This window comes from Helicoverpa armigera, chromosome 1 (assembly GCF_030705265.1).
Source record: "Helicoverpa armigera isolate CAAS_96S chromosome 1, ASM3070526v1, whole genome shotgun sequence".
Classification (NCBI taxonomy): Eukaryota; Metazoa; Arthropoda; class Insecta; order Lepidoptera; family Noctuidae; genus Helicoverpa; species Helicoverpa armigera.
In genome coordinates this window covers 8,536,452-8,561,475 of record NC_087120.1, presented here as the reverse complement: position 1 = coordinate 8,561,475, position 25,024 = coordinate 8,536,452, and the positions used below count along the sequence as shown (strand labels likewise).

Below are 25,024 nucleotides of genomic sequence, written 5' to 3'. Positions count from 1 at the left end.
ATAACAGACACAAATGTTAACTGTATGTTATTTTTGACGCTTTTTAATTTTATTTTTTACTAGCTTCCGCCAGCTGCTTCGCCCGCCTGGTGTGTTGATAAAAAATAGCGTTGTGAATCCAGGGTATCACCTATCTACATACCAAATTTCAATCAAATCGGTCCAGCCGTTTTTGCGTGATTGAATAACAAACATACATCCATACATTCTCATAAGTAGGATTTTCACTAGAATGGTTTCTATTACCATTGTAAATATTTGTAGGTTTGTAAATAAAACTTTACAGTAACTTTATGCAATAATTCTATAAACGCCGTTTGAATATAGAGATCTTTCTAAAAATGTAACAGAATATATTTCATCTCAAGTCGGTCTGAGTTATCTAAGTAACAACTCGGGCTGACTCCTTCTTAATATATTCTGTGTTTAGAATAAGATTATAATATTAAGGAGGGCAGACAGCGTCGTTTCACAGTTTTGGACCGGGGAATTTGTGGAAACGTCCGTGGTTACTGTACACTGACGAATTATAATTGGAGATTAGCAGATATAGATAATGTACCGACATAGCTTAGTTGAACACGAACAGGTCGACAATGTGCCGACAAGTTGCTACCTAAACTTTAACTAATTGAACAGAGTTTGCTTCGTAATTATAGGCTACATAAACTGTTACTTTATTAAAATGTAGTACTTACAATTCGATGCTATTAAATATAGAAAAGTTAAGTATGTACAGAAAATAAATTACGAATTACTTTCAACATAAACAACGAAAAAAAAAAATGTATCGACAACCAGCTCGAGTAATGCTTAACCTTACCTTTATTCTAAAAAAAAGAACAGATTTTAAAGATAACCAAAGATCCCATTTTGGAGATATCACGTATTACTGCCCACATACGTTAAAACAAAACGGGTACCTACGTAGGTTATAAAAAATGTCCATCCCACGTTGGAAAAAAATCTGTGACGTTTTGACGTTTGGCGTTCCTTTTCTAAAAATAACGTCAATATCGCAATGACTATTGTGTACCTACATATATCGGATTTGTACCACGCCTATCTCCAAAAGTGTGTTTACAAATAGCTAATCGGTCGTTAGGAGCGAACGTATATTGACGAACTGATAAGTAAGTAGAGCATGCCGAAAATTTGGAGGCTTCCGCGAATTTAATTAAATTAAATAATATGTATGATTTTTTACAGGTCGCCTGCAAGTTGGACAATTTTAGAATTTTACGTACGATGAGTACAAAATATTAATTCTACTGAGAAATGTACATACGACATCTTTTTTCAAACCTTTGCAAATGTCGATGTATGGGGTACATTGATGTAGGCAGCGGTTAGCTTACTAACTTTAACTAGATAGAGTTTAGAATCATGAAAGTCATTAACTACTTAATAATACTTCTTACCAAGTTTCACAATTTTAGGTCAACGAGCAAATGATTCTTTTTGCCAATATTTAGGAATTTTAGACTGGGTAGACTTAAGTTTCTTTTTTTACAGATCGAAGGCGCCACGGACATGCCGTAGGTAGGTAAGAAGAGTATCAATTTCAACTTTATAACTCTATGCATTCCTAAGAAAAAAAGTATTGAGAGACACGTAGATGGCCAACAAATTGATCCCATAAATAAAGGTTTCTCATTCTTTTACCAGCCCCGGATCTAGGGGGGGGCAAGCCGGGGCCTGTGCCCCGGGCGGCAAATTCAGGGGGCGGCAAAATCAGGCAGCTGCCAAATTCACAGACCAATGGATAACTCATCATTTATTTGACCACGGAATGCCTAAATAAAAATAGCACAAGTACCTACAGCAATTTCATGGCCATATCAACTTGACCGATACCCTGAGCGCGGAGTAACACAAGCTGCATGACTGCACGAACATTTATTATTCACGAGGCGATGTTTTAGCAAACTAAAATTGATTAAAAATTATTTGCGATCATCTATGAGCCAGGAATATCGCATATTTATTTTTATTTTAAATCCTACATTACAGATTACTGTAATAGTTACCAACAGCGCCAGTAGCGGCTTTAGGGTAGGGCGCGGTTGGGCGACGGCCCAGAGCGCCGGACGTAAGGACGGACCAATCCTTGATCAGAATTTTACTCCTATTTTTGTTTTAATTTTCATCAAAGATCGCAGCTTAGAAGAACTGTATCCAAATGTATGGATTGTCATACAATGCCGGGCGCGTTAGATACACTACTTTTATGTCACAAAACTCAAAAATTTTCGCGCTCACTTCGCTCGCGATTTCTTTACACTTACGTTTTTGTCACATAATTATAGCTACTTTGAATTTAATGTCCCAATACTCAAAAAAATTCGCGCTCCCTTCGCTCGTGGCTTCTTCACTTCACAGTCGCCTTTTATTATATTTCGGACTTACCACCTTTGGTTTTTTTTTAATGATTTTTAGTAAATACTGTGACGTGCTGCAGTTTTTTTAAGATATTTCCTAAGTTTTTACATCTTTTTAAATTCTTTTTTCTTTATTGACTAGCCGACATCATAGTTTATCAATTAAAATTATCAAACATAACAAAAATGTAATAAAACATTTATTAGAAAAAAAAAAAAAAATTCAAAGAAAATAACGCCTTTTTTTCAGTTTTTTCAAAATAAGTCCAATAAATGCCCCCTTAATATCACTTTCTTTTAATTTATTAATAAACTACATGATATTTCCTACAATAGCTCACAGCAATGTTTGCTGCTATTTCAAACAAATGCAAAAATACAGTCAGTTGAAATTTGAAAAAAAAGAGCAAAGCCTGTTATTAACAGGCCTGACAATAAAATTTTTTTAATGATTTTTTTCAAAAATATAAATGAAATTATCCTTAATTTTGTACAAATATTCAAAAAATTTCGGGCGGTCTCTTATCCCCGGGACACATTGTATATGTTAAGGACTTTTAGTGATCCAAATCTCAAAAAGGTAGCGTCGTTTTTAAGTCCTTTTATTAATTAGAAAGTATACTTCTAGTTTCTATTTATGGTACTACTTTAAGTCCCAAAATTTTAATTCATAGGCGCCAACACCAACAAAGAGTTATCTACGTTTGGGCAACATTTTAAGTCATTTTCTAAAATATAACAAAAAATTTCGCGCTCGCTTCGCTCGCGCAATAAGAACCTGTGTTTCCGTGTTTTTGCATTCCAGCCAGCCAGCAATAACTTATGTACGATTGGGCTACATTTTAGGTAATTTTTGCTTGGACTTGTGAACTATGAAAAAAAAAATCCCGCTCGCTTCGCTCGCGCAATAGGTAACTACATTTCTTATGTCTCCCTAGAAATCTCACCCAGGGCGCTAGTAGAATTAAAGCCGGCACTGAACAGCGCCATCTTAACCTATAACCATGCAAGATGTGCGAATAACCCAGGCGCCTCGGTCTCAGGGGCGCCGCGGGACGCCCCTCCACCAGGTATTTCGATGAAATTACACCCGTTTGATAAGGAAGTTCCACATTGTATCACGATACTGACAAGCAAAGTTCCTAAAAAAGTCGCCTTCGCTTTGTTTGATTGATAATTTTCATTATTTTTTACCTTTAACCTCCTCCAACTAAGTGAAAAAATTCTCGCTCGCTACGCTCGCGGTTAAATGACAATGTATGTACTGTTTTTCTGATTGTTTATAATTTTTATGGACTCGGTCGTGGTGGGTCATTGATTCGGTCACGGATCACGTTTTTTGTACATAATTCACAGTTTAATTTGTGAGTCTTCATACAAATAATTTTAAAAAGTTCGCTTTACAGTGTACTTGATCAGATAATTTTGTGTCCTAGGCTCAAAAAATTTCGCGAAATATTATACATCATGTCAGCCTTAGGACGTCCACTGCTGAACATAGGCCTCCCCCTTAGATCTCCACAGATACCTGTTGGAGGCGACCTGCATCCAGCGTCCTTTATAACTTCATAAGTCAAGTCCACGCTGTCTTACCTTTTATAAGTAAAATGAAGAAAACATTTTTTTATGGAATCCTCAAAAACAAAAAAAGTTTGCGCTTCCGACTGCTTGTTACTTTACAGCGCTTTTTAAAACATAGGTATTAACTTTTTGTGTCCCAAAATTGAAAAATTTGCGCGCTCGCTTCGCTCGCGCTACTTTTTACAATTGCCTTGGTCTGTCTCCAGTTTCATAACTTAAACCTGGCGAACAGTTTGAGCCTACAATGAATTGGACACATTTTTTAACCAAAAAAGTGCACTTCATTTGAACCTTCTTATTTATATTCCTTGTAACTACTGTAAGTACTTCAATACATAGTTGACGCTTGGGTCATGGTTGCACCCAGGCGCTACATGAGCTAGAGACGGCCCTGCCTGCCTACATATTGATATCTAATATTATATGGATGATAAAGGTGAAAATAAACATAAGTAGGAAGGCGGGGCGGCATTTTTCAGATTTTGCCCCGCCTAATAAAAATTGAAGATCCGGGGCTGTCTTTTACAAGTCCGGAACTCAAAAAAATACTACGAGTTTTGTATTTTTAACCATTTTCGAAAAAAGAAGACTGTTTTCAATTTGTATTTTTATGCTTAGGTACTCGCGAATATCTCCGTAATTTTGGTACCTTTACTTACCTACATTATTTTTATTACCTACGATTGAGAATTGTAGACAAACATCATTAGTTGAAGACTTGAAATTCAGGTGTAAATAGGTTAATGACTTCAAAATATGGATGGTTTAAAGCTATTTCGGTGATGGAAATAACAGAGATTCGAGGAGACTCTTCAACGGTATGTACCTACTACATCGTGTTGGGTTTATTTTACTAAAAGTAGTAGGTATTGATGATAACTTTACATCAAAATAAGTTTGGTTTGCTATCACAGGTCCAGTAATGGAGACGTCCAGAAGAGTAGGAACAGCCAAGTGAACTCTTTAGCCGTTTATGGCTCGTGAAGTATGATGTTGATGAGAGTCATGACAGCAATAGCAGGTGTGAAACACAACTTTGAAATTTGACACGAAAGCTAGAAAAACTTTATAAAGCAAAAAAATACATTTATGGCAAAATTATCCTACCTAGCTGTACCTAACCTGTAGCACATACGAAAAAAAACGTTGGCCTTTTTTTATCTATTAACGGTATTTTTTTTTATTAGCCTATGCAGTCCCACTGCTGGGCAAAGGCCTCCCCCAAAGCCTTCCACTTTTCTCTATCCCTCGCTGCTTGAGGCCAGTCCGAGAGGAAGCTGTCCAAGTCTTCCCTCCAGCGTTTCCTTGGTCTCCCTCTCGGTCGCCTTCCATCCTCCGGGATCCACTTTGTGGTTATATATAACGGTATACCTAAAAGTATTTTTAAACAAAAGATACCTTTTTTTTCAATCGTAGCACACATCACTTTCTCACAAACAAAGCAACAATTGCAAATGTATCTAGCAATTACTTTTAATAATGGCTAATACGTATTAATTTCCAAACGAGGTGATGATACACCTATTAAATTGCAGTTAAAATAACGAGAAGCCAATTATTATCGCCAAGCAATAGAAGGGATATTACGTATGGCTTAACAATGTAGCAAAAGTCCACTAATTAGCGACGTTCGAGTTTTATGTTTAATTTGAGGCTAATACAACTTGTTTAATGGCTCGTTGCATACAATTTCATGCAATTTAACTAAGTACCGCTCATTACGAAAGTGAAAAATAGTTTGTGTTGCTGTTTTGTTCGCATATACGTAAGTAATTACAATATTGAAAGAAGGGTTACTTTCACATATTTACAAACTACTCGTGAGATTGGATTTCCTCTTTAATTCTGTGCAAGGATTTTTTGTTTCAGAATAATTAGAATTAAAAAAAAAACTAGCTGTTTTGCAAGATCACACTGGCAAATCTAAAAAGCTAAGTTTCTTACACCAACTGAATTTTCCTATTGAATTCATTGCTTGCTTTATTTAACTAACAATTTCTTCTGGCAAGCCAAAAAGAATAAAAAAAAACTTGTTCAAAACAGATCACTAATTTAAAGAGGTTTTAAATTTAAACACCCATGTGAGCGCTTTAAAAGGCTTTTTTTAAAGTGTCAAGGAGCAAAAAAACTTAAACCTATTCTACTCCAACGACCTTTGTCACACACGCCTGACTACACGCAAAACAAGTACCTCTCACTCACACACGCACGCAGGGACATCGAAAATGTTCATTCACAAAGGGCTAACGTGTCCCCTGTCCTCTGAACCCATCCTCTTCATCTTGCCTTATCTGTGTTCATTCATTACCATCTAGTTTTATAAGAGTCGACGGCCCGAAAACATATCACGCCTCCATTTTTTGTCACACCACTTAATTATCTAGATTTATATCATGATAAAATCGATGCATCGACGTATCGAGATAAAATAAATATTTCTGAAAAAAATACATAAATGGATATTTCATTTTGTAGTATTACATATCCCTTAGAGCACAATTTGTAACAAATATGAAGTATTGGAGTTCTGAACATTCTTAGTAGTTAGGAGAGCTTACAAAGCTTTCAAAAGAGGCAGTCTTATTTTAGTAGCACAATTTAAGTTAAACAGATAACGATAAGGTTTATTACCTTAGCTAGATAAGTTTCTAAATTTTTGTCTATTGACATTTACATAACAGCATGCTTGAGAACAGTTATTTCGATTAGACCGACATTAAGATATCCGTCTTTACTAAATAATTCTAGAATGTTGTACGAACTGTACCCACCATATAAAAGTTGGTGCTATATAAATACATTAGATAAAGACAATAGGCCGTACACAACAATAGAGTTCTAGGTTAATTTGTTGGTGCGAAAGCAGTTATTTGATAAATTACTATTGGCTTCATTATTTTGAATACTTATAGGTACATAATATTGATATCATTGTCGGGCAGACTGACAGGACAATGAGCGCCTTGATACATCATACATGAGCTCGGGGACCACGTGTTGTTTCATGTATGTAATAGATATTATTTAAACAACAGAGCTGCAGAACAAAAGAATGGACGAATGTTCTGCGGTGTACCGCATACCTAATGTAAGTTTGTAATCTATTAACTCTTCATCGTGATTATTGAATAGTTTAGAAAAAACCTTTTTTTTTCTTAATTGTTCTAAGGGTTCCGATAACAATACTATTCCTGGGTGATTTAAGTTTGTAATAAGTTATGCGTGTTTTTTTTTTTTATAAAATGGGCATGATAGCAACCTAAACATCCCATCGGATCAATAATCTAGGTTGAATAATTTCAGCAACAACGAAGTATAGAAGTTGTATCAGTTATGATCATACTTAATTACAATTCCTGTTGATAACGATAATGTTGAATAGATAAATACATTTATGCAAAAACAAGGAGATCAATACACCTATTTCGACAATCTCTACAAAGTAGATGATCAGACATCCTGCCATCCGTGATAAGACTAAACTGAAAGATTTAGATCCCAGTTCACGGACAAAATAAGCGTTGGTTTTCTCAAAGCAACTGTTTAGTATGAATTTTCACGTTCAATTGTCAAAGTAAAAAGATGTTTTAAAAAAACCGGCGATTATGATATCGGTGAAATGGGTTAGTTCATAACAGTGAGCGAAATGAGCGAAGTGAATACTTCAATCAATCAGCAATTAAGGTACCTCCTTGATTCTTGTGTTTTAATAGCAGGTGATAAGCAACTTACTTATGTAAGTAGGTATCAACTTTAAAGATTTTATGCACATTCAATGCAGATCTCTTAAAATCTCAAAATTAAGGTTTAAGGATTGCTAACAAGCTATCGAGATAGCATGGCAGGCTAAAATTAGCTGAAAAATAAAGAAATAGGAATAACAGTAAGTAACAGAAGCTAAAGTCGGGCGCAATTTATGCGTGGACGTGCATTTTTCGAGAGTTGTGCATCCTTTGTTGTGCGTCGGATACATCGGCGGGCTCGATTCGCTCGGTTTTAGTTAATTACAGAGTGCGACTAAGCGCCGGGCGCTCCTCCGCGGCCGCGCTGGTGGCCGCTACACAAAAGCGGGTCGATGCCTTCGATAACGAAGCCAGTTTTTATCTTCTTATTTTAACGCTTTTAATTAGTTAGGAAAATATTCTCAAATAAAAACTGCCAGCAGCGACCGCCAGGTCTCGAGTAAAGGATTGTCTTTGACCGCTCGGTGCCTCAGGCACACTATAATGGAAATACCTCCGCTATTTCGATTGGCTTCTGTATTGCCGATAACTTTAATAACAGTAATTGAATGCATCGTTTTAATGATTTTCTTAGTGCTCGTTACGTACAGAACGACCATTAAATGAAACGGCATCAAATACTTATTTCAGATGTTAAGCTTTCATATTGCTCTTAGTACGTAGTGACAAGTATCTATGAATAATATTTACAAGGGTAGTAATTGACTACCAGTAAAACTGAACATAAATAGAAATTATGATTAGGTTTCATATTTAATGTTTATGTATCCTATCGTGTGCTCTTGTTTAATTATTGCTCTCTCCTTAAACTAACAAACCTATAGATGGAGCTCAGTCTAGACCTCTTGATGTTTTACCGCCACATGGATCGCTGGCTATAAATTAATTAAACAATAAAAGTAGAAATACAAGAAAACGATCAATAAACCGAACGATATCATACCACATCTGAATAACAATGAAACGTGTTTTTTTTTCATTGTATACTTAAATAGGTGAGTTAATTATAATTATACCGTCGCCAGTTGGATACTTGTAATTAGAATACATGAATAATGAATACAGCATTCTCAGCGCAACAATCAAACCACAGTGAAAACTTAAATATCAGTTTGCGTCAAAAATTTCGTAACGACTTCAAATGATACACTTGTTAAATTATATCATTTCACTACGTACGTATTTAAGCTGTTTTACAGTTTATCAGTGTCTTACTCACTTTAAAAGGGAACACACTGGCATACACTAGGTAATAACATCGTATTAAATAATAACATATAATTAGTATCTACCTGCTACAAAGATAAAGGAGGGACAACGGAGTTTTTTAAAAGCTGTTTACAATCAACCGTAAGTGGAGGTACAGACGCCGACATAAGCCTTTTATATTGAATTGTCGACACTATCTTAGGAACTATTGCATTTTTTGTAGGTATTAGTTCATTAAATTGTTCACCCTTTACTTTAGTAGGTTTTTTTTAAACATCCTACTGCTAAAGAGATTAAGGGTGTAATCATGTTACCTACTTGTTTTTTTTTGAAGGTTTTGTTTTGAATTGCACGGAATTGACTTCAATTAGAAATACATTAATTTTATAAAAATATCGCTTTAGTACATCAAGATGAACGTTAAGATCTATTTTGAGAGCACTATAACGCACTTCGTGAGTGAACAATGTTTGAATTATTTGAGTTATACACTAGACCTGATGGGGCAATAAAAAGCCTTAGGAAAATTATATCATGTCACATTTTCGGCGTACATACATTTAAGATTGTGTACATACCTACAAGTTGTATGTTATATAAACAAAATAGGAATAAAATAACAAAAAAAAAAACTCGATAGCTGTACCCCCTACATCAAAACAGTGTATCTAACAATAAAGTGAGTAGAGGTTTGTGCGCGAGGCTACTACGGACGTTAGGCTCGTTACCACGTTATCGGGGCCCGGGCTGCGATGTTTATCTTGACAGCCACGTCGCCGGCCTCTCGGGCCTTCAGCATCGACACCTCGCAACAATAAATTGACCTTGTTAACCCTTTATGCAACACAACCTAATTTTTGTGCACTCTGTTGTTTTATATTATAAACTTCCATGTCTGATTTATAAATCGGTGTAACAGAAAGATCTGCAATGGTAACGAGGTCGCAGTATCTCATTTATTTTTCATATTTGTATTGTTTTCAACTCTAAAATGCACTGGTAACTTATTGTAGTTCTTTAGACAACAATAATTTATGCAACGTCGTTTACACCTATTTCGGCGGTAAAAGCTTTCTACCAAATTACTTAAATGTCAGTGCATCATGTAGGTAGGTAGTCTATATTTTTTTACCCACAATCAATTATTAAAAGTATGCAATAAAAAAATCTTATGTACTTTCTTTTTCAGTAATAGTTTCAAAGTGAAGAATTTTTTTACATCTCTTCTTTCACTGATTATATTTTCTCTGCAAGTTCGTGGCCAAATTATTTGCGTATTACGATTACACTAGTAGATGTAGTGTTATTTTTTATCTGGTGTAACTAAAGTATTAGCGCACCTTTTACTTGAAATAGGTAGACATAAGTACTACAGTTTAAGTGATAGTAATACCAGGCTATCAATGCTTTCACGTCGTGCTAGTTCATCATGTTGAGCGTGAGGTTGTTCTAAGTCTGTAACTATCTGCGGAAGTATTTGAATATCGTTTCAACAAAAAAAAAACATTTCATAATTTTTTGGTCGGAACTAACCTCTCGAGTGTGAGGGCGCGTGTTCGATTCCAGGTCAGGCAAGTACCAATGCAACTTTTCTATGTTTGTAAACTATAGGTCCTGGCTGTCAATGATCGTCGTTACGTGTCGTTACGGGTAGTCAGAAGCCAGTAAGTCTGAGACCAGTCTAACCAAGGGGTATTGGGTTGCCCGGGTAACTGGGTTGAGGGGGTCAGATAGGGCAGTCGCTGCTTGTAAAGCACTGTTATTCAGCTACATCCGGTTAGACTGGAAGCCGACCCCAACATAGTTGGGAAAAAGGCTCGGAGGATGATGATGATTTTTTGGTAGGAACTGATCAACCCAATCAACCTGATGAGCCTAAGACATCCTGGGATGAACCAGTAGGTAGGCAGCCATTTTTTTATTTTTATTTTTTATTTTATTTAATTTATTTATGGATGTGTGTTTGTTATTCTTTCATGCAAAAACGGCTAAACGGATTTGGTTGAAATTTGGTATGTAGACAGGTGATATCCTGGAATAACATATAAGCTACTTTTCATTGATACACCACGGGGGCGAAGCCGCTGGCGGAAGCTAGTATATTATAAAGTGGTAAAGCTTATTAGTTTTTTTCTCTGCAAGGAGAAATATCTGGATCTACAAAACGTATCTAGAAAATTGTCTTATCAATAAAAAGCCACGTTATTAATGACTGTCATATGCCATATTTTATCCGAGTAAAGGAAGAAATTCACAAAGGACACGGGTGAAACCGCTTAAAACAGCTAGTCCGATATATTAAGGTAATTGAGACACCATTTAAAGGCGGCCGTCCTAATTGATCAGTATATTAATCGGTCTATTTACAGAGGGTTTTACAATGAGGTTTGATTTAGTTTTACAATAATTTAACTAAATATTTGCTCTACGAATAAATACTAAAAGGTAACTGATTGAAGTCACCGTCTATTGAGTTGAATATTTAATGGGATCGACGCTGATTAAACTAATAACGTTAGTGTCTAGCTTAAGTTTAAAATAAATATTGTTGCATTCGATCAAATGAATATTTTAATCTATCTATTGAGTGTCTATTTAGTTCCATAAGTATTTCGATCCAGAATGTTCGCAGTCAGTCAGCCTAGAGTAAAATTAGCAAATGATTTAAATTTCGAGTTCTGTCGAAGAGACGGAAATAAAATTGAGCGTTATGCATACCTTATCAAACCTAGCCGTTTGCAATTCTGCGTTCTATTTAAATGTCATCAATAGGTACTTCCTTAAATTCTTCAATTATTTATGGTTGCACAATAAGATCACATTATAAATACGGCCAAACTGAAAAAAGTATTTCAGAGTCTTTGTGTCCCGGGTTCTCTGAGTGTCGATAAAAGATATACTTAGGTAGTTTTTTGAAGATTTAATCTGTTGTCATCACAGTAATCAGACATTATTAGGTACTACAAGAATTAGGGCACATACTTAATTGAGATGTCTACGTATTTGAACTGGCTTCACTAAATCTGTGTTTCGAAAATTTTAAATTTTCAAAGCATTGAGAAAAAGAGTTACAAATTCCTAATTTGACTATATTGAACATTTGAACTAGTATAAAGTCTAGGTAAGTAGAAATATTGTGATTTCCCGCATTCGCTCCACGAATTTGCCTTGTTAGGTTGCTGTATTGAGCAAGTGACAAACACTAATTTTTATACAGGAGAAAAGCGTTACCAAGTAAACTTAAATTATATCCGACAGCGTGTTAAAACAGCGTGCTAAAACGAGTGCTAAGAAAAGCCCAGACACAATAAAAAGTCTATTCTGTACGGAAGCCGGAGGCTTCAATAAAGTCAATCTACTTATGGGGTAAAACCGTTAGACATTAGAGTTACAAGAGAGATGGCCAATGGAAAAATAGTTTCCAAGTAAAAAGTTAATAGGAAAAAATAGCATGACAGCAGGAAAAAATCTAAGGCTTTGATATCTATTGATAAAGTACATGGATTTTTAGAGTACCTACATGCTGCAATATAACCAGAAGGCCAATAATTGACCCGATGTGAAATCAAAATTTCAATCAAAGTTTTTAGTCGGTCTGATAACGACTGGTTACTTTATACTGATTTATGAGCCCAAACCAACTGTCGGCCGACTAAAATTTTGCAGTATGCGGTTATTGTAAGGGTCAACTCGGAGACATAAGTCCAGCTTCCGTGCTGAAAAATCGAACTTGTTGCACGTGAACACCCGATTTTATTAATATAAATGTTTTACTGTTAATAAGAAGCTTTTACTAAAAGAGCACTTCCCGAACCTGGACAAAACAAGTAACCTACTTGGAGTTTTGACAAAGCATGCGTAGTAGGTACTTGACTGATTGATGAAAATTAAAAAGATGAAATTAATAAAACTTGGATCTAATTTTCTGCTTATCTGTTTCTGACAAATCCATGCATGATCTCTCTGTTTTCTTATTTCAGATACTTAATAGTCTATATTTGGAATTTATTCCTGTTAGTACACGAACTACCCTACTTCTAATGCAATGAAACAGCACCTAAAGCCTTTGAAGAATAAGCTGTTGTTACTGTGGCTATTGAGTATAAAAGCAAATTCGATCGTGACTTGGGTTAAAATGTGGTCCTATATTTTTTTTTAATATTATCGATGTTATTCTAATTAAACATCGCGGCGACCTAGTTTATTACATTCCAAAAACATTTGACAATCGGAATGATACAGACACTATTGATCTACACTAATCCAAAAATGTATCAACTTAAGCCTTCTAAAACTTTCCAAGTATTAACAATATTAATTGGCCATAATACAGTGACATTTACGAGGCAAATAAATTGCAAGCGAGTGATTTGTACAGGGAAATGTTCCTGAGAGTAGGAAAGGCGTTTAGTATCGCCCGACTGATGTCGGACGTGGGTCTTGCATTGTTCCTGGAAATGTAGTCGTTCCTTTATGTTCGAGCAAGCGCTGAACCTGAGCAAGCTAGATTAGCTCCAATAAGATTAAATAAGTGTGTTACGTCAAAGTGTGTAATAAACTACAAAACGTTCTTATTTTGTATTGAAGATCAACATAATCGACTGCTAAGAGGATGATGAACATAATCAAATGTGATTGTAGTTAAACCCAAATGTTTCATTTTGACAATGATTCATCCAAAACTTTACTCAATGTGACAACATCTAAGATATCACCACATTTTGTTTATTTTACGGCGTTTGAAGACAAATGAAAAATTATACTTAGTAGCAAGATACACTAGAATTTTCAATTTATCAACTGTTACGTTTTAGCAATAAATCAACATTCAATAGCGGTTTGCAAATAAAATTAAAAAATACAGCAGTTTCGTTTTCATTTTTTACTGTCGCTTTTTGCACTGGTGAGCAGTATTGTTGCGCTACATAATTGCGCTATTTGTCTTTCAATGTCATGTAATGCGTTATTGTTTTTTTTACTTGATATTTGTTGTTGAATCGCGTGTTTTGTGGTAATGTGCTAAACAAACACTTACAAACGTTTGTTATGTGTCCTAAATATATGCGCAAACAACAATCTAAAATAAAATGTTAGCAACCAACCGATTCATACATAGGTAGCCACTACATAGTGGGTAAAAGCCCAGTTGATAGGATTAGCAGTTAGCACAAATTCTGGTGGCAGTTTAGATTTCCTATTCCATTCACATTGAAGATTAGGTTATGTAGGTATCTTGCAACTTTGAAAATAAGTATGACGAAGTCACGTAGTGGCCCGAATGAAAGTGCAACTTGTTCTTTGAAGAAGATATTTATGCATAAATCTTGTTTTGAAATTCAATATTTGCAAACAGTTTTCGTCGTAGGTATAGAAGAATAGTACCAAAGTTGTCGTATAGCAGAATGGTAAAATTTTTATTATGTACCAATTATAATATTTTTGTCATCGGTTACATTGCAAATTATTTTTGAAGGTATCGGGAAGTAATAGCTACACAGGTGGACCATGGAAGTGTTAGCAACGATCTTGCCGAGCTATAATAAACCTTTCAGTCACTCAAGAGAGGTTTTTACTAATCTTAACTCCTCTGTTTGTAAGTGCCAAACCATAAATGAAACCGTCAAAATATAATACTACATAGGTATATGTCCTGAAAACGTTTTAGATTCATTATTCACTTAATCTCTAAAATGAATATGATTTCCGATTTACCTAATCAAAAAAGGCCAAGTTCATGTATGAATAAATAATCTACTGAATGCAACCCCTTAAGAGGTAGAATCGGACGGATCAGTCACGTAACAAAATATCTTTATGCTTGTTGAACAAATTGTGTTTCGACAACTGTATGATCTGAACGAAAAACTAGTAAATCATTTCCTCCAAGAAACCTTCTGTTGCTCTCATTATTTTGCATCCGTACTAATATTATAATTGCGTAAGTACCTAACTCTGTTTGTCTGTCTGTCACGCTCATACAACTGAATCGATTTAAATGGTGTAACTGTGTATACTTGTACGTGTGTGTATCAGTGCACCATCAAGAAAAAATTATAATAGAAATCACTTATGAAAAGAATCAAGTAAGTAGGTATCTGACATTAATGAGTACTAAAACATATTAAGTATTTTTCTAAAAACGCAACTTGGTAGAATGATAAAATACGCGCTGGCCAGGCCGACGATGGCGCGCGGCTTCTTATGAATAAATTATTACTTGGCGGCAGGTGGAATGACCTGACACAAAATGTTTTGATGGAATTGTTTTAATTGGACGTTATCTCGCCTCAACTATCGCACCCGATACTTCGAAACAAAATATGAATTTTGTTAGCCGACGATTCACACCAACGTTTGCATTTAATTATAACTTCATTGTGGCATTTTGATATTAGTTTAAAAACAAAAAACTAAACGGAATGACCGCTATTAAGGGATAATCGTTAGATAAACCATTAGTGTTTAATGCCGACTTGATAATAACATATGGCTAGTTAAAATAATATGATACTAAGCAAATACGAATCCTCAAGTTCAGGATGAGAACTCATGGTAATGGTCAGTCCGGGGAAAGATGTTCCTGTGATTCATTATTAACACCATGGGCAGATCCTATCTAATTTGTATTATATTGTAATCAATGACAACTTCTACGCCTCCAAAAACAGAACTACGTAAGTACCTACATGACATGCCTCACGGGAGAAGCGTTTTCGCAAGACTCGACCGAGTTATGACCACGACCACATCGTCAAGAGTGCACAACTACGATGAAGAAAAAAAAAGCTTTTGTCAACAGTCAAAAATTATTTGGCGAAAACTTTCGGGTGCCATAAGCACATAATTATGTCAAGTCATGCCGTGCTGTCTTTCGCTGACGCGGAATTGGGAGAGCTTTTTGAAGAAGCCAAGAGGAAATTGGCTTCTCTCTTGTGTCCTATAACCAAAAGGAGGCATGTGGAATCGGGTTCCGAGGACACCAAAGATGACGAGGGTACCAAAAGCGAGCCAAAAGCAAGAGCGATCAAAAAGGAAGGGCGTCGTTGAGAAGACCATAATTTCGCACAGTATTAAATGGGTAGTAGAATATGAGTGAATAAATACTACCTTAAAAGAAGGGTGATGAGATGACAGTTTGATAATAATAACAAAAAATGTTACAAGCAAGCCCCATGGGGATAAAATTATGCGGGTCATTATTTAATGTTTAAAGGCGATCGCTTAGCCCTTATGATCCCATAGTTTCTGCGCGAGGCGTAATATGCGTTGTTTGCGCATTCAACAGGAAACGTAGTGTCCTAACAATTATTAAGCACTTTTTCATTCTTGGATCAATTGTCAAAAAAAAACTGTAGTTCGGAAAGTTATCCTCACAAAATAGTTAAATGTTCTGGATCTGTATTATTTAAGCTTTTTGGTTTATTTATCGTCTCGTTTAATCTTCTTTATATATATTTTTTTTTTTTTGTAAAATACAATAGATACTTCATTTATCATTACGAAAAAGTTAAAAAGGTTACGCTCGGTTTCCCGACGAGGTGACAAGCACTCGCGTTTGGTGTCACAGTGAGATAGGATTACCACCTGTTTTCCTAAATAATCTCTTATGCATGGTTTTCTAATATCGCTAAACTTACTACGTCTGTACTACAGGAAAAATATAGGTACCGTAATGACCGACTACGAGATATGTGAAAATATGTTATGCATAATTTTTAACTATGATAATTATACCTAATGCCTATAGTTTTATCAAATACTCGCGTACTGGGGAAGGATTAAAATTTCCAATAAAGACAATCAAAATCTGGAGACACCGTAGTGCCCCAATCAATTCCCTCCCTCCCAATATATCTTCGGGGTACTTATGTGAGCAGACCGTTAGCACACAGATCCCTGAAGACCTAACGAGCTCAAAAGACCATTATCACTAAGTTCATGTCCACTCGTGTACACTCAACTACACGATAATTATATAATTTTCGTAGTTCGTCAAGCGCCTCGAGAATGAGGCACGCATTCATTAGACTCTCCGGAAGTCCGTCGCGTGCTTCCATCGCCGATAGCCCATTGAATTATTTATACTTTTAATATTGTAATTATTATACACCAGCGGCCTGCCTTATTATCATTTAGGTTATTATATTAAATGTTATAATAACGCTCACACAGAAAGGTTATATTTTTTGATAAGGAGATAACGTCCACTGTCAGCGTTTAATGAGTGTTTCGTTTATACCGATCGACGCACTTGCACTCGAATGCTAATTCCGTACTCGGCAACTTGTTGTTTATATTATTACACGCGACGAATAAATTCTTTTACAATTTGTACTCGTTTGTCGAACTTGACGATCTCATTTCGATATCGAATGTTATTGAATGTTTCTGTTTCGTGAATATCAAACATTGTTTCATCACTTTAATCGAAGCACTAATCAATGAAATACGTAACAATCAAGATCAAGATTAAAGTTTTCACCGGAGACAATATAAGTAGGTATGTATGTTTCATTGATTAATAAAAATCCTATAATTAAAAAAAATACCTTGCAGATACCATTACATTGCAGGTATTTTAAAATTCAATATGCGTTTTGGCGTATATGAAATTTATTCGGGCTTGCACAGTCCAGCCGAGTGTGGCACAGCTGCACTATAGTATAGAATTTCATTAAAATTACCGGTTCTTAAGTAAAATAATGCGGGTAGATGGTCCGTTGGCAAATGGCGGACACACGTGTCCAAGGAAGTACTACCTAAGCCCACCTGAACGCAATACTAGTGGATATTCTCACGGTGTAGCAGTAAAAGGGTATAACGCATTAAAAAACAATGGGAAAAAACTAGTAACAGCACTTAGCTGGACATGGCCAAGTGACCCGTGTCAAGTTTCGACTGTTGAGAAACAGTGGACAAATTCAGTAATTAATATTATGATTTCACTTAATGGCTACAACTGATGGTAAACTAAGAAAAATTGAGCCAGAAAGAATGAAAACCAAAGCGAAAATTCGAAAAAAAACATGAGGAAACTGACCAATAAATATTCTCTGGTATAACTTCAACGTAAACCATCACGATATCGAGGAAAACATGCATATCTAGTTGTCGTGGCATTAATGAACATGAAAGACATAGCAAAGTTGTTATATCGTGTGGTCATTTTACTTATAACCTCCTATGCACCATAATTATAAAGAATAATTATATTACAAAAAAAAAGCTTGGTGGTACTAATTATAAATTATTTTCAAAATATAAGATCTAGACTAGACATTAACTGCCATAAGTTAGGAAAATGTGTTTTAATCATTTCACCTGGATCCAGTTGCACCTTGAAAATCGGTTATGATATTTCGGTGTCTGTTTTATGCAATTTTGTGGAAAGCGTCGTCGTTGTCTAATTTCCTATTTTATCTAGTCCTTAAATTGCTTTTTTAAAATAACTCTGATTTTTTTCTAACTCTATTCTTTACGATTTTAAAATACAACATGGTAATTTGAAAGCACTAGCTAGACGACTTTAAAAGATCACAAATACCTTAGATTCACGAACTTTGCATCACCACAATAATTGGCGTAGGTATTTTATAATTTACATGAATGGGATTACCCGATCACTAAAGAATTTGTCACAAGTTTTATGGCCTTACTGGCGAAAATTTGCTCTAAATGCAGCCTGGAGCTTGCTATTACTATAAGGCGGGACTCTCGTGTACTCAAATGTTTGATTGAATAAAATAATGATTGCATGTATTTTTGACGTCACTTCATATCTTACATTATTAATGTAAAGATCTTACGGAGAGATTTTACTGCGAACATTGTACCTACAAGTGTTTCTTGCACGTTTTACTTTCAATTTAGTGTTTAATGATTTATATCGGAACACCAGTGGTAATACATTCGTTAATTTGCTTTCTTCGAGTTTTTTTGAATGTGCTTATTATGCGGCCAGTGTGTTCACAAACATTAACTGACATTTTTAAGTCACGCTAACTTTTAGGCCCGGTTTAAACGATTTAGGTATAACTGGTATGTGCTTTATTTTTATGTAGGTGTTTGAGATTTTAGAGAAGTTTGTAATCAAAAATATTTAAAAAAAACTAAGTAGGTATAATACCTATATATTTTCGATACAGTATTTTTTTGATCACTGATGTCATAAAAAATAAATTAATTTATCGATCAAATTAATTTTATTTCACATACATCATGTATAGACTACTGCACTCATATACAAACAGGAATTCTACGGGATATTATAATGCATTGAATAATAATTATTTCATTAATTAATGGTCCTGAATAACATATCGTGGAGCTTCTTAATGACGGAAGCTTAAGCAATAAATAATAATTTACTTGATCATTCCAATACTTAAACTATCTACAAGTGAATATAAATATCTTTGTTGAAACTTCAAATTACTCGGTAATGTTACCAACGTTTAATTTATACAGAAATGCAATTAATTCTACACAAATGGGAGGGTTAACCGTTCACAGGATTGTCCACCTACAGTTTATAAATCAAGTAAGTTTCTTCATTATAATCGGAAAGACAGCAAAGAGGGCGGGCTGTTTATTTGATGGAAGACATAAATTATAGGTACTCGAATCTACTTCCCATTTTTGACATTGGTAGTGGAATATTTTCATTCGCTTCGGTAGGTACAGAGGCTTCGATTATCGAAGATAAGTATGATTTACAAAAAAACTACTCAAAATACGTGTACATATTTATAAGGGTTATAAGATGCAAAAAATCTAAAAAGTAAAAATGCCGATATACCTAATAAAAAAACGTTTTTTTTAGCGCCTGATATTTTGGTAAATTATGATAATTTGTTTTTCAGAAAAGTTCCTTTGAAAAATTAGTCAGCTACAATTTGAATGAACAGTGCTTTTACACTGGTGGGTTTCCTGCGCGTAGCAGAAACGGGCGGGAAAAATCTGTCGCGCAGTTTTTTTACGACATGCTATAATAAGAATACAGATGACGTACCGACGAAACGGTCGAACTGATTCGCGGTCGGTTTTTCCGCTCGGAACTTCACTAGTGTGAAAACGCTGTAAAATAAAAACGATCTGGTTAAGTGATTGTTTTGTAGCCTACGTTTTTGAAAACAATGTCAAGATATAAATCATATCATTCAGCAAATGGGCGGCCGTCAATCAGGACTCGAGTAACCACTTCTCGAATTTGTCCTGTAATCAGTTTCTTGTATTTTTTTAATCTATTTTATACTATTATAATCGGAAAATCAAATACTTAGGTAATACTTATGCATCAAGGCGACAATTAGGTATTGTCTCTTCAATAGGCGTGTTGTAATTTTGCAATTTGTTTGTTCGCAGGCATTAGGTAGGTACCTATACAAAGTGTGTCGTACCTAATCACTTTAAATTAAATACGTTAATATACTGGTTAATATATGTCGATTAGTACAAAGAAAAAATTAAATACGTAAAATTAAACAAATGATTTTTTTCAAACAAAGTGTCTAGGTAAATACAATATAAATGTGTTAGAATAAGAACACCTAAAAGTCAACGGAAATTCTTACTTGAAAACTGACAGCTGTTAACTGGTCAAAACATTTGATACTCCTAACTTTATCCCTGCTTTAACTGATGATGTAACTTAGGAAAACGAAAAATGACTCTTGTGGGTACACCACTGAATGGATTAGGTAATTATTTTACAATTCGCCATAGAATTTCATAAAGTATATATGATAGGATTTAATGTGATTAGGTACGACGTACGTACCCGATATGTTAGGCAGGATATTTTTGTTAAGATTGAGACTAATAATGGGATGTAATTATCGTCCATTGTCGTAGTTCTATTTTGATGCTTACTTCGAGGTAAATCAAGTTTATCGTTAGTTTAAGTTTTAGAAAAAAAAAACAGTAGCATCCCTACCCGTTGTCTGAATTTGACTGACCTATGGGACTTGAGGTGTTGGAAACAAATTAAGGTTTTGTGCTAAAACTTACTAAGTAGATTAGTATATTAGTGCTGAAAATGGGTGTTTGTACTTTTGTAATTTTTTTTTGTGATTTGAATTAAGACCACGATGATTTGAAACAATGGTAATGAGAATATTGAATTTACTTTATGTTACATCTAGGCAATTGTAGTGTATCTACAATAGCCTAGATCTAGGATAGAAAATAAGTTTCAAATTGCTGTCAAATGACACTTTCATGGTATAGAATAGATAGTCGTTGAAAAGAATTCTGATTATAATGATTGAATATGACAATAATGTGAAATATTGTTAAAACTACGTGGAAAATAAAAATATGAATCAAAGAAACAAAGAATTTATTTATACTGAAAACACCTGAAGTATATTTACATCGGTTGTTCTAGTCAGCAATCACGATCCCTTTGAAATAAGGGTTGACTATGTGAACGCCACGACACAGCCTATCATTAACGAGGTCTGAAATGACAAGTTACGTTCAATAATTACCTTTGTAGGGGGGTAGAACTTATCTTTGGTTCCATCAGTTTGAAATAGAATGTAAAGTTGACATGTCAAGGTTTTAAAATCCTTTTGTGTTCGTCCATTTTGAAAACAATAGAAGAATGAAATCAGTTTCCACATTTTGTGCGGTACCGATCATATTTTAGTAGATGAGGCGCTAAACGGAGAGGAGCATCAGAGCAGCCGGAGGCACGTCGAAGTCTTGCGTTTCACTTAGAGTGTATCACCTTGAATCACGCGTCCGTTAGGGAGAGTGAAACCACCTCGACAATATTGCGTGACAGAAACTCGTGTGAACACGAGGCGAGTGAATTTTACATAAGTATTTTATTTTATACAAAATTGATACAATGTAAATTATACTCTGTTCAGTTTTTGTAAACAATAGAGCATTCCGCTCTTGATATTGTATGCCATAGCAAGTAAAATAGAAGGCTTAACATGGTGAATAATAGGTACTGATTGAGGTTTTTCACTTCGGATATTTTTGCTTTAAAAAATGATTGGCTACGGAATCGCGAACAACGACCGCTTTCTTGAACTTTAGTGTATTTACTTATCAGGTATCTATCGTTAATTAATATCATTTAATCCATAAGGTAAGGTTTGTTAACGACAGCACCTTTAGGGCTGAAACATAGTTTGTGTTGCAGCGTTGCGACGTCGCGAAAAAGAGTATTTTAGTAGGCTATCTAGTTGCTCTTGATTTTTGATAGACAGGTCATGGATCTTGGTAAGACACGACATTTTTACGATTATTACGATACCTACCTGCTTTGTTTTTTTTTTTCTAACACTTCAGTTATTAATCTAGTCGAATTTTGATACCATGCTTGTTGTATTTTGTAGGTATACCGTAATAACATAACATACCTACACGTACTTAACGTATCTTCACCAAAAATGAAAATGAAAAAAAAAAATGTTAAAAATCCAAAAACAAGTTTAAAGCGGAGTATAAATTTCTTGATAGTGTAGCCATATCATAAAGTACCGGGATTTTCCGGTATCATCAATATTTATTCTAATACAAGGCCAATAACCGATTCAAACACCAATAACAGTTCCATGTTTCAGCGAAGACATCGCTGTAGAGACGCGAATGTTGCGGTGAATGGCGCTCTTACTCGGGCAATTAAGCATAACAGCAGTACCAGGCCCCGGGCACCTTGCCACATGGCAGCAGACTCCAATCTCGTTTTATATTGAAACTGGTCTAACCCGCGATGTTAGACATATCTCTAGCGTAGCTCCGGTAGTTGGGAGAAATACGCTACTCCTATATTAGTACGAGAACGATTAATGGTTTGTAGATATTGGATAATCAGCAAGTTGATATAGTCATTATATTTGTAGTACCTTCTCAGATTTTAAATGGATATGTAAAAATTGTGGTAGGAAATACGTTTTAGAAATACTTTAAAGCTAATTTCGAATTTGAACTTTTAAAGATATTCATAATTTAATTATGGTCGGGTGAAGTTATTTTTTGTCGTTCTTCTCTAAATTTAGAATTGTTGATAGTGTTTCACTGAATTCTGAATTAGAATGATGGGATGTACTCGACTTTTCATAAGCCTGATAATTTGATAAGTTTATGATACTTACACCGTAATGCTCGACGAGAGGAGCAATCGGTCTTTTTTTTAAATCTATGAATGTCTTTGCCTTTGCGATAAAAAACGGACTCCCAAGGTGTGTAAAGATCGCGGGCCCTGGGCAAAGTATTTAATGGGATTTAAAAGAAATAGAGGCATGCACCTACATAACAGAGCAATTGGTATATATGTGTCAAGATAGAGTACCTAAGTACTTCTTAATATGGCGTGACTCGTTTGGAGTCCTGACATATGTATTTTGTTACTGTTCAAAGTTTCCAAATGCCAAGAAATCCCTGTATTTGTATTCTTTAACAAAAGATGTAATATCTTGATTTATGCCCTTGCAAATTATGTGATATAAGATAACAACGGTTACCTAAGTATTTATCTTATGCCCATTTTCATCAACAAATATCTAACCTTAGGGATCTCCTAAGAGCATTTAGGGAACACTTAATACAAATTTCGTTTTGAACAAAACTTAAGTGTCCCTTATAACTTTTAAATGTTGAGGAAACCCTTCTTCTAGGTGACACTTAGTTAGGGAAACGTTAAGAGATTGTTGGTGAAAACGGGCAATAGAGTTTTTATATTGATATACCTATGGGATAAAAAAAGCTTTCTTCTTTTACGCTAGATTGATTTTTAACATATGTTTCCTAGGCTCCATGCAGGTTTTTAGTGAATTCAGGTGCTTAGGTAATATTAAAACCTCTATCATCTATCTTATAGTGTACAGACCTATTGATTGTTGTATTAATGTAACATTTTCTTGCATAGATAACAAAATCGAGTCGAACGCACAGCCTTTTTATTTTGTCGTTTATAAAAGACGTAAACAACAACCTAGGTAAGCAGTTTAAATAGAAAATGACATTTAATTACCTATTTATCTAATAACAGGCATCTCCATGTAAGTACCTAGGCCATGAAAATGTTCAAGTTTGAAAGGTAGTATTTCTTTCCAGAGCAAATATCACAGAAACATAGGTTTTCTAGGTGGATACGTAGCCTTCTGAATTAATGTGGTGAAACCCTGGAGTGATCATTCTTCTATGGCGATGTTTTACGTCTATTTTTGACACAGACTGAAGTTGTTACACTTATTGTACCTGATAACTTAGGTCGGTTACCTATTCATTGACAAAAAATAATAGTAAAATTTAACTTAGAAAGTACCTATCTACCCAAGTACCAGTCACATGGCAGACCAAATAACGTTAAAATTCTAGTTTTCATCTAATTAGGTATTTTTTTACATTCATCACTTACGTCTTGTTGGTTAAAGAAGTCATCTTGGGCATCTTCATTCGCACACCCCATGTCTTGCAGGAGCGGGGTTACGTGCCGCTCCCAGTCATCCATTATTATGAAACTTCTCCTGAACAGTTATATTAAAACGCGAACCGATATCACAGCTCAAAAATCTTCACAAACTAACAGAGCAGTCGTCTTAGCGATTACCACAATTATCCAGCTTTCCCTCGGAGCGCGACATCGAATCGCACATTTCGCGCCAAAAACTTCTCAGTTTTACTTTTTACTTTTCCGTGAGCTACTGGAAGTGGCGGGAAATGGGCGAGATCGCACGCGACACTCAGCTGTCACAAAGTCGAGCGAAAGAGAAAAAAACAGCTGTGGCCGCGGGCGTATCACGTGCCCGCTGTTACCGGCGCGCATTCAAAAAACGTACTAGGAGAAAAGTCAGTGTTAGCAGCGTGTGCGGAGTCAGTGTGGCGAGGCGCGGGTTCCCGGCCGCCCGTCGACGCGACCGGAACAGGAGTGCGTGGCGGTCCGCGACTTCGTACGCCCTCTGCGTCGCGCCGCCTCGCACTCCTCTCACTCGCGCCTCCTCCGCAACAATTTAGCCGTCCCGCTCACCTGGCCCGGCGCCGCACGCCTCCCATGGGCGGCCGCGATTTCTCGCCGTCCGTCCGCGGCCACAACATGGCCGTACTTCTCTGCAGACCTTTGCTTACCAGCGTTGAACATCAACAGCATCC

The 25,024-nt window shown here is 35.5% G+C and overlaps 1 protein-coding gene across 2 annotated transcripts in view; it reads right to left on the bottom strand.

The window, feature by feature from the left end:
- LOC110378127 (homeobox protein araucan) overlaps positions 1-24,808 on the bottom strand; it is an 88,592-nt gene extending 63,784 nt beyond the window's left edge. Inside the window, exon 1 of one of the 2 annotated variants that reach the window (XM_049840052.2) lies at positions 24,294-24,808. In XM_049840052.2, the coding sequence (XP_049696009.1) occupies positions 24,294-24,386 (93 nt within the window). In that variant the 5' untranslated portion in view covers positions 24,387-24,808. The remainder of the gene's footprint in view (positions 1-24,293) is intronic. The other variant, XM_049840189.2, reaches the window with a different exon arrangement.
- Between the last annotated feature and the right edge of the window lie 216 nt (positions 24,809-25,024).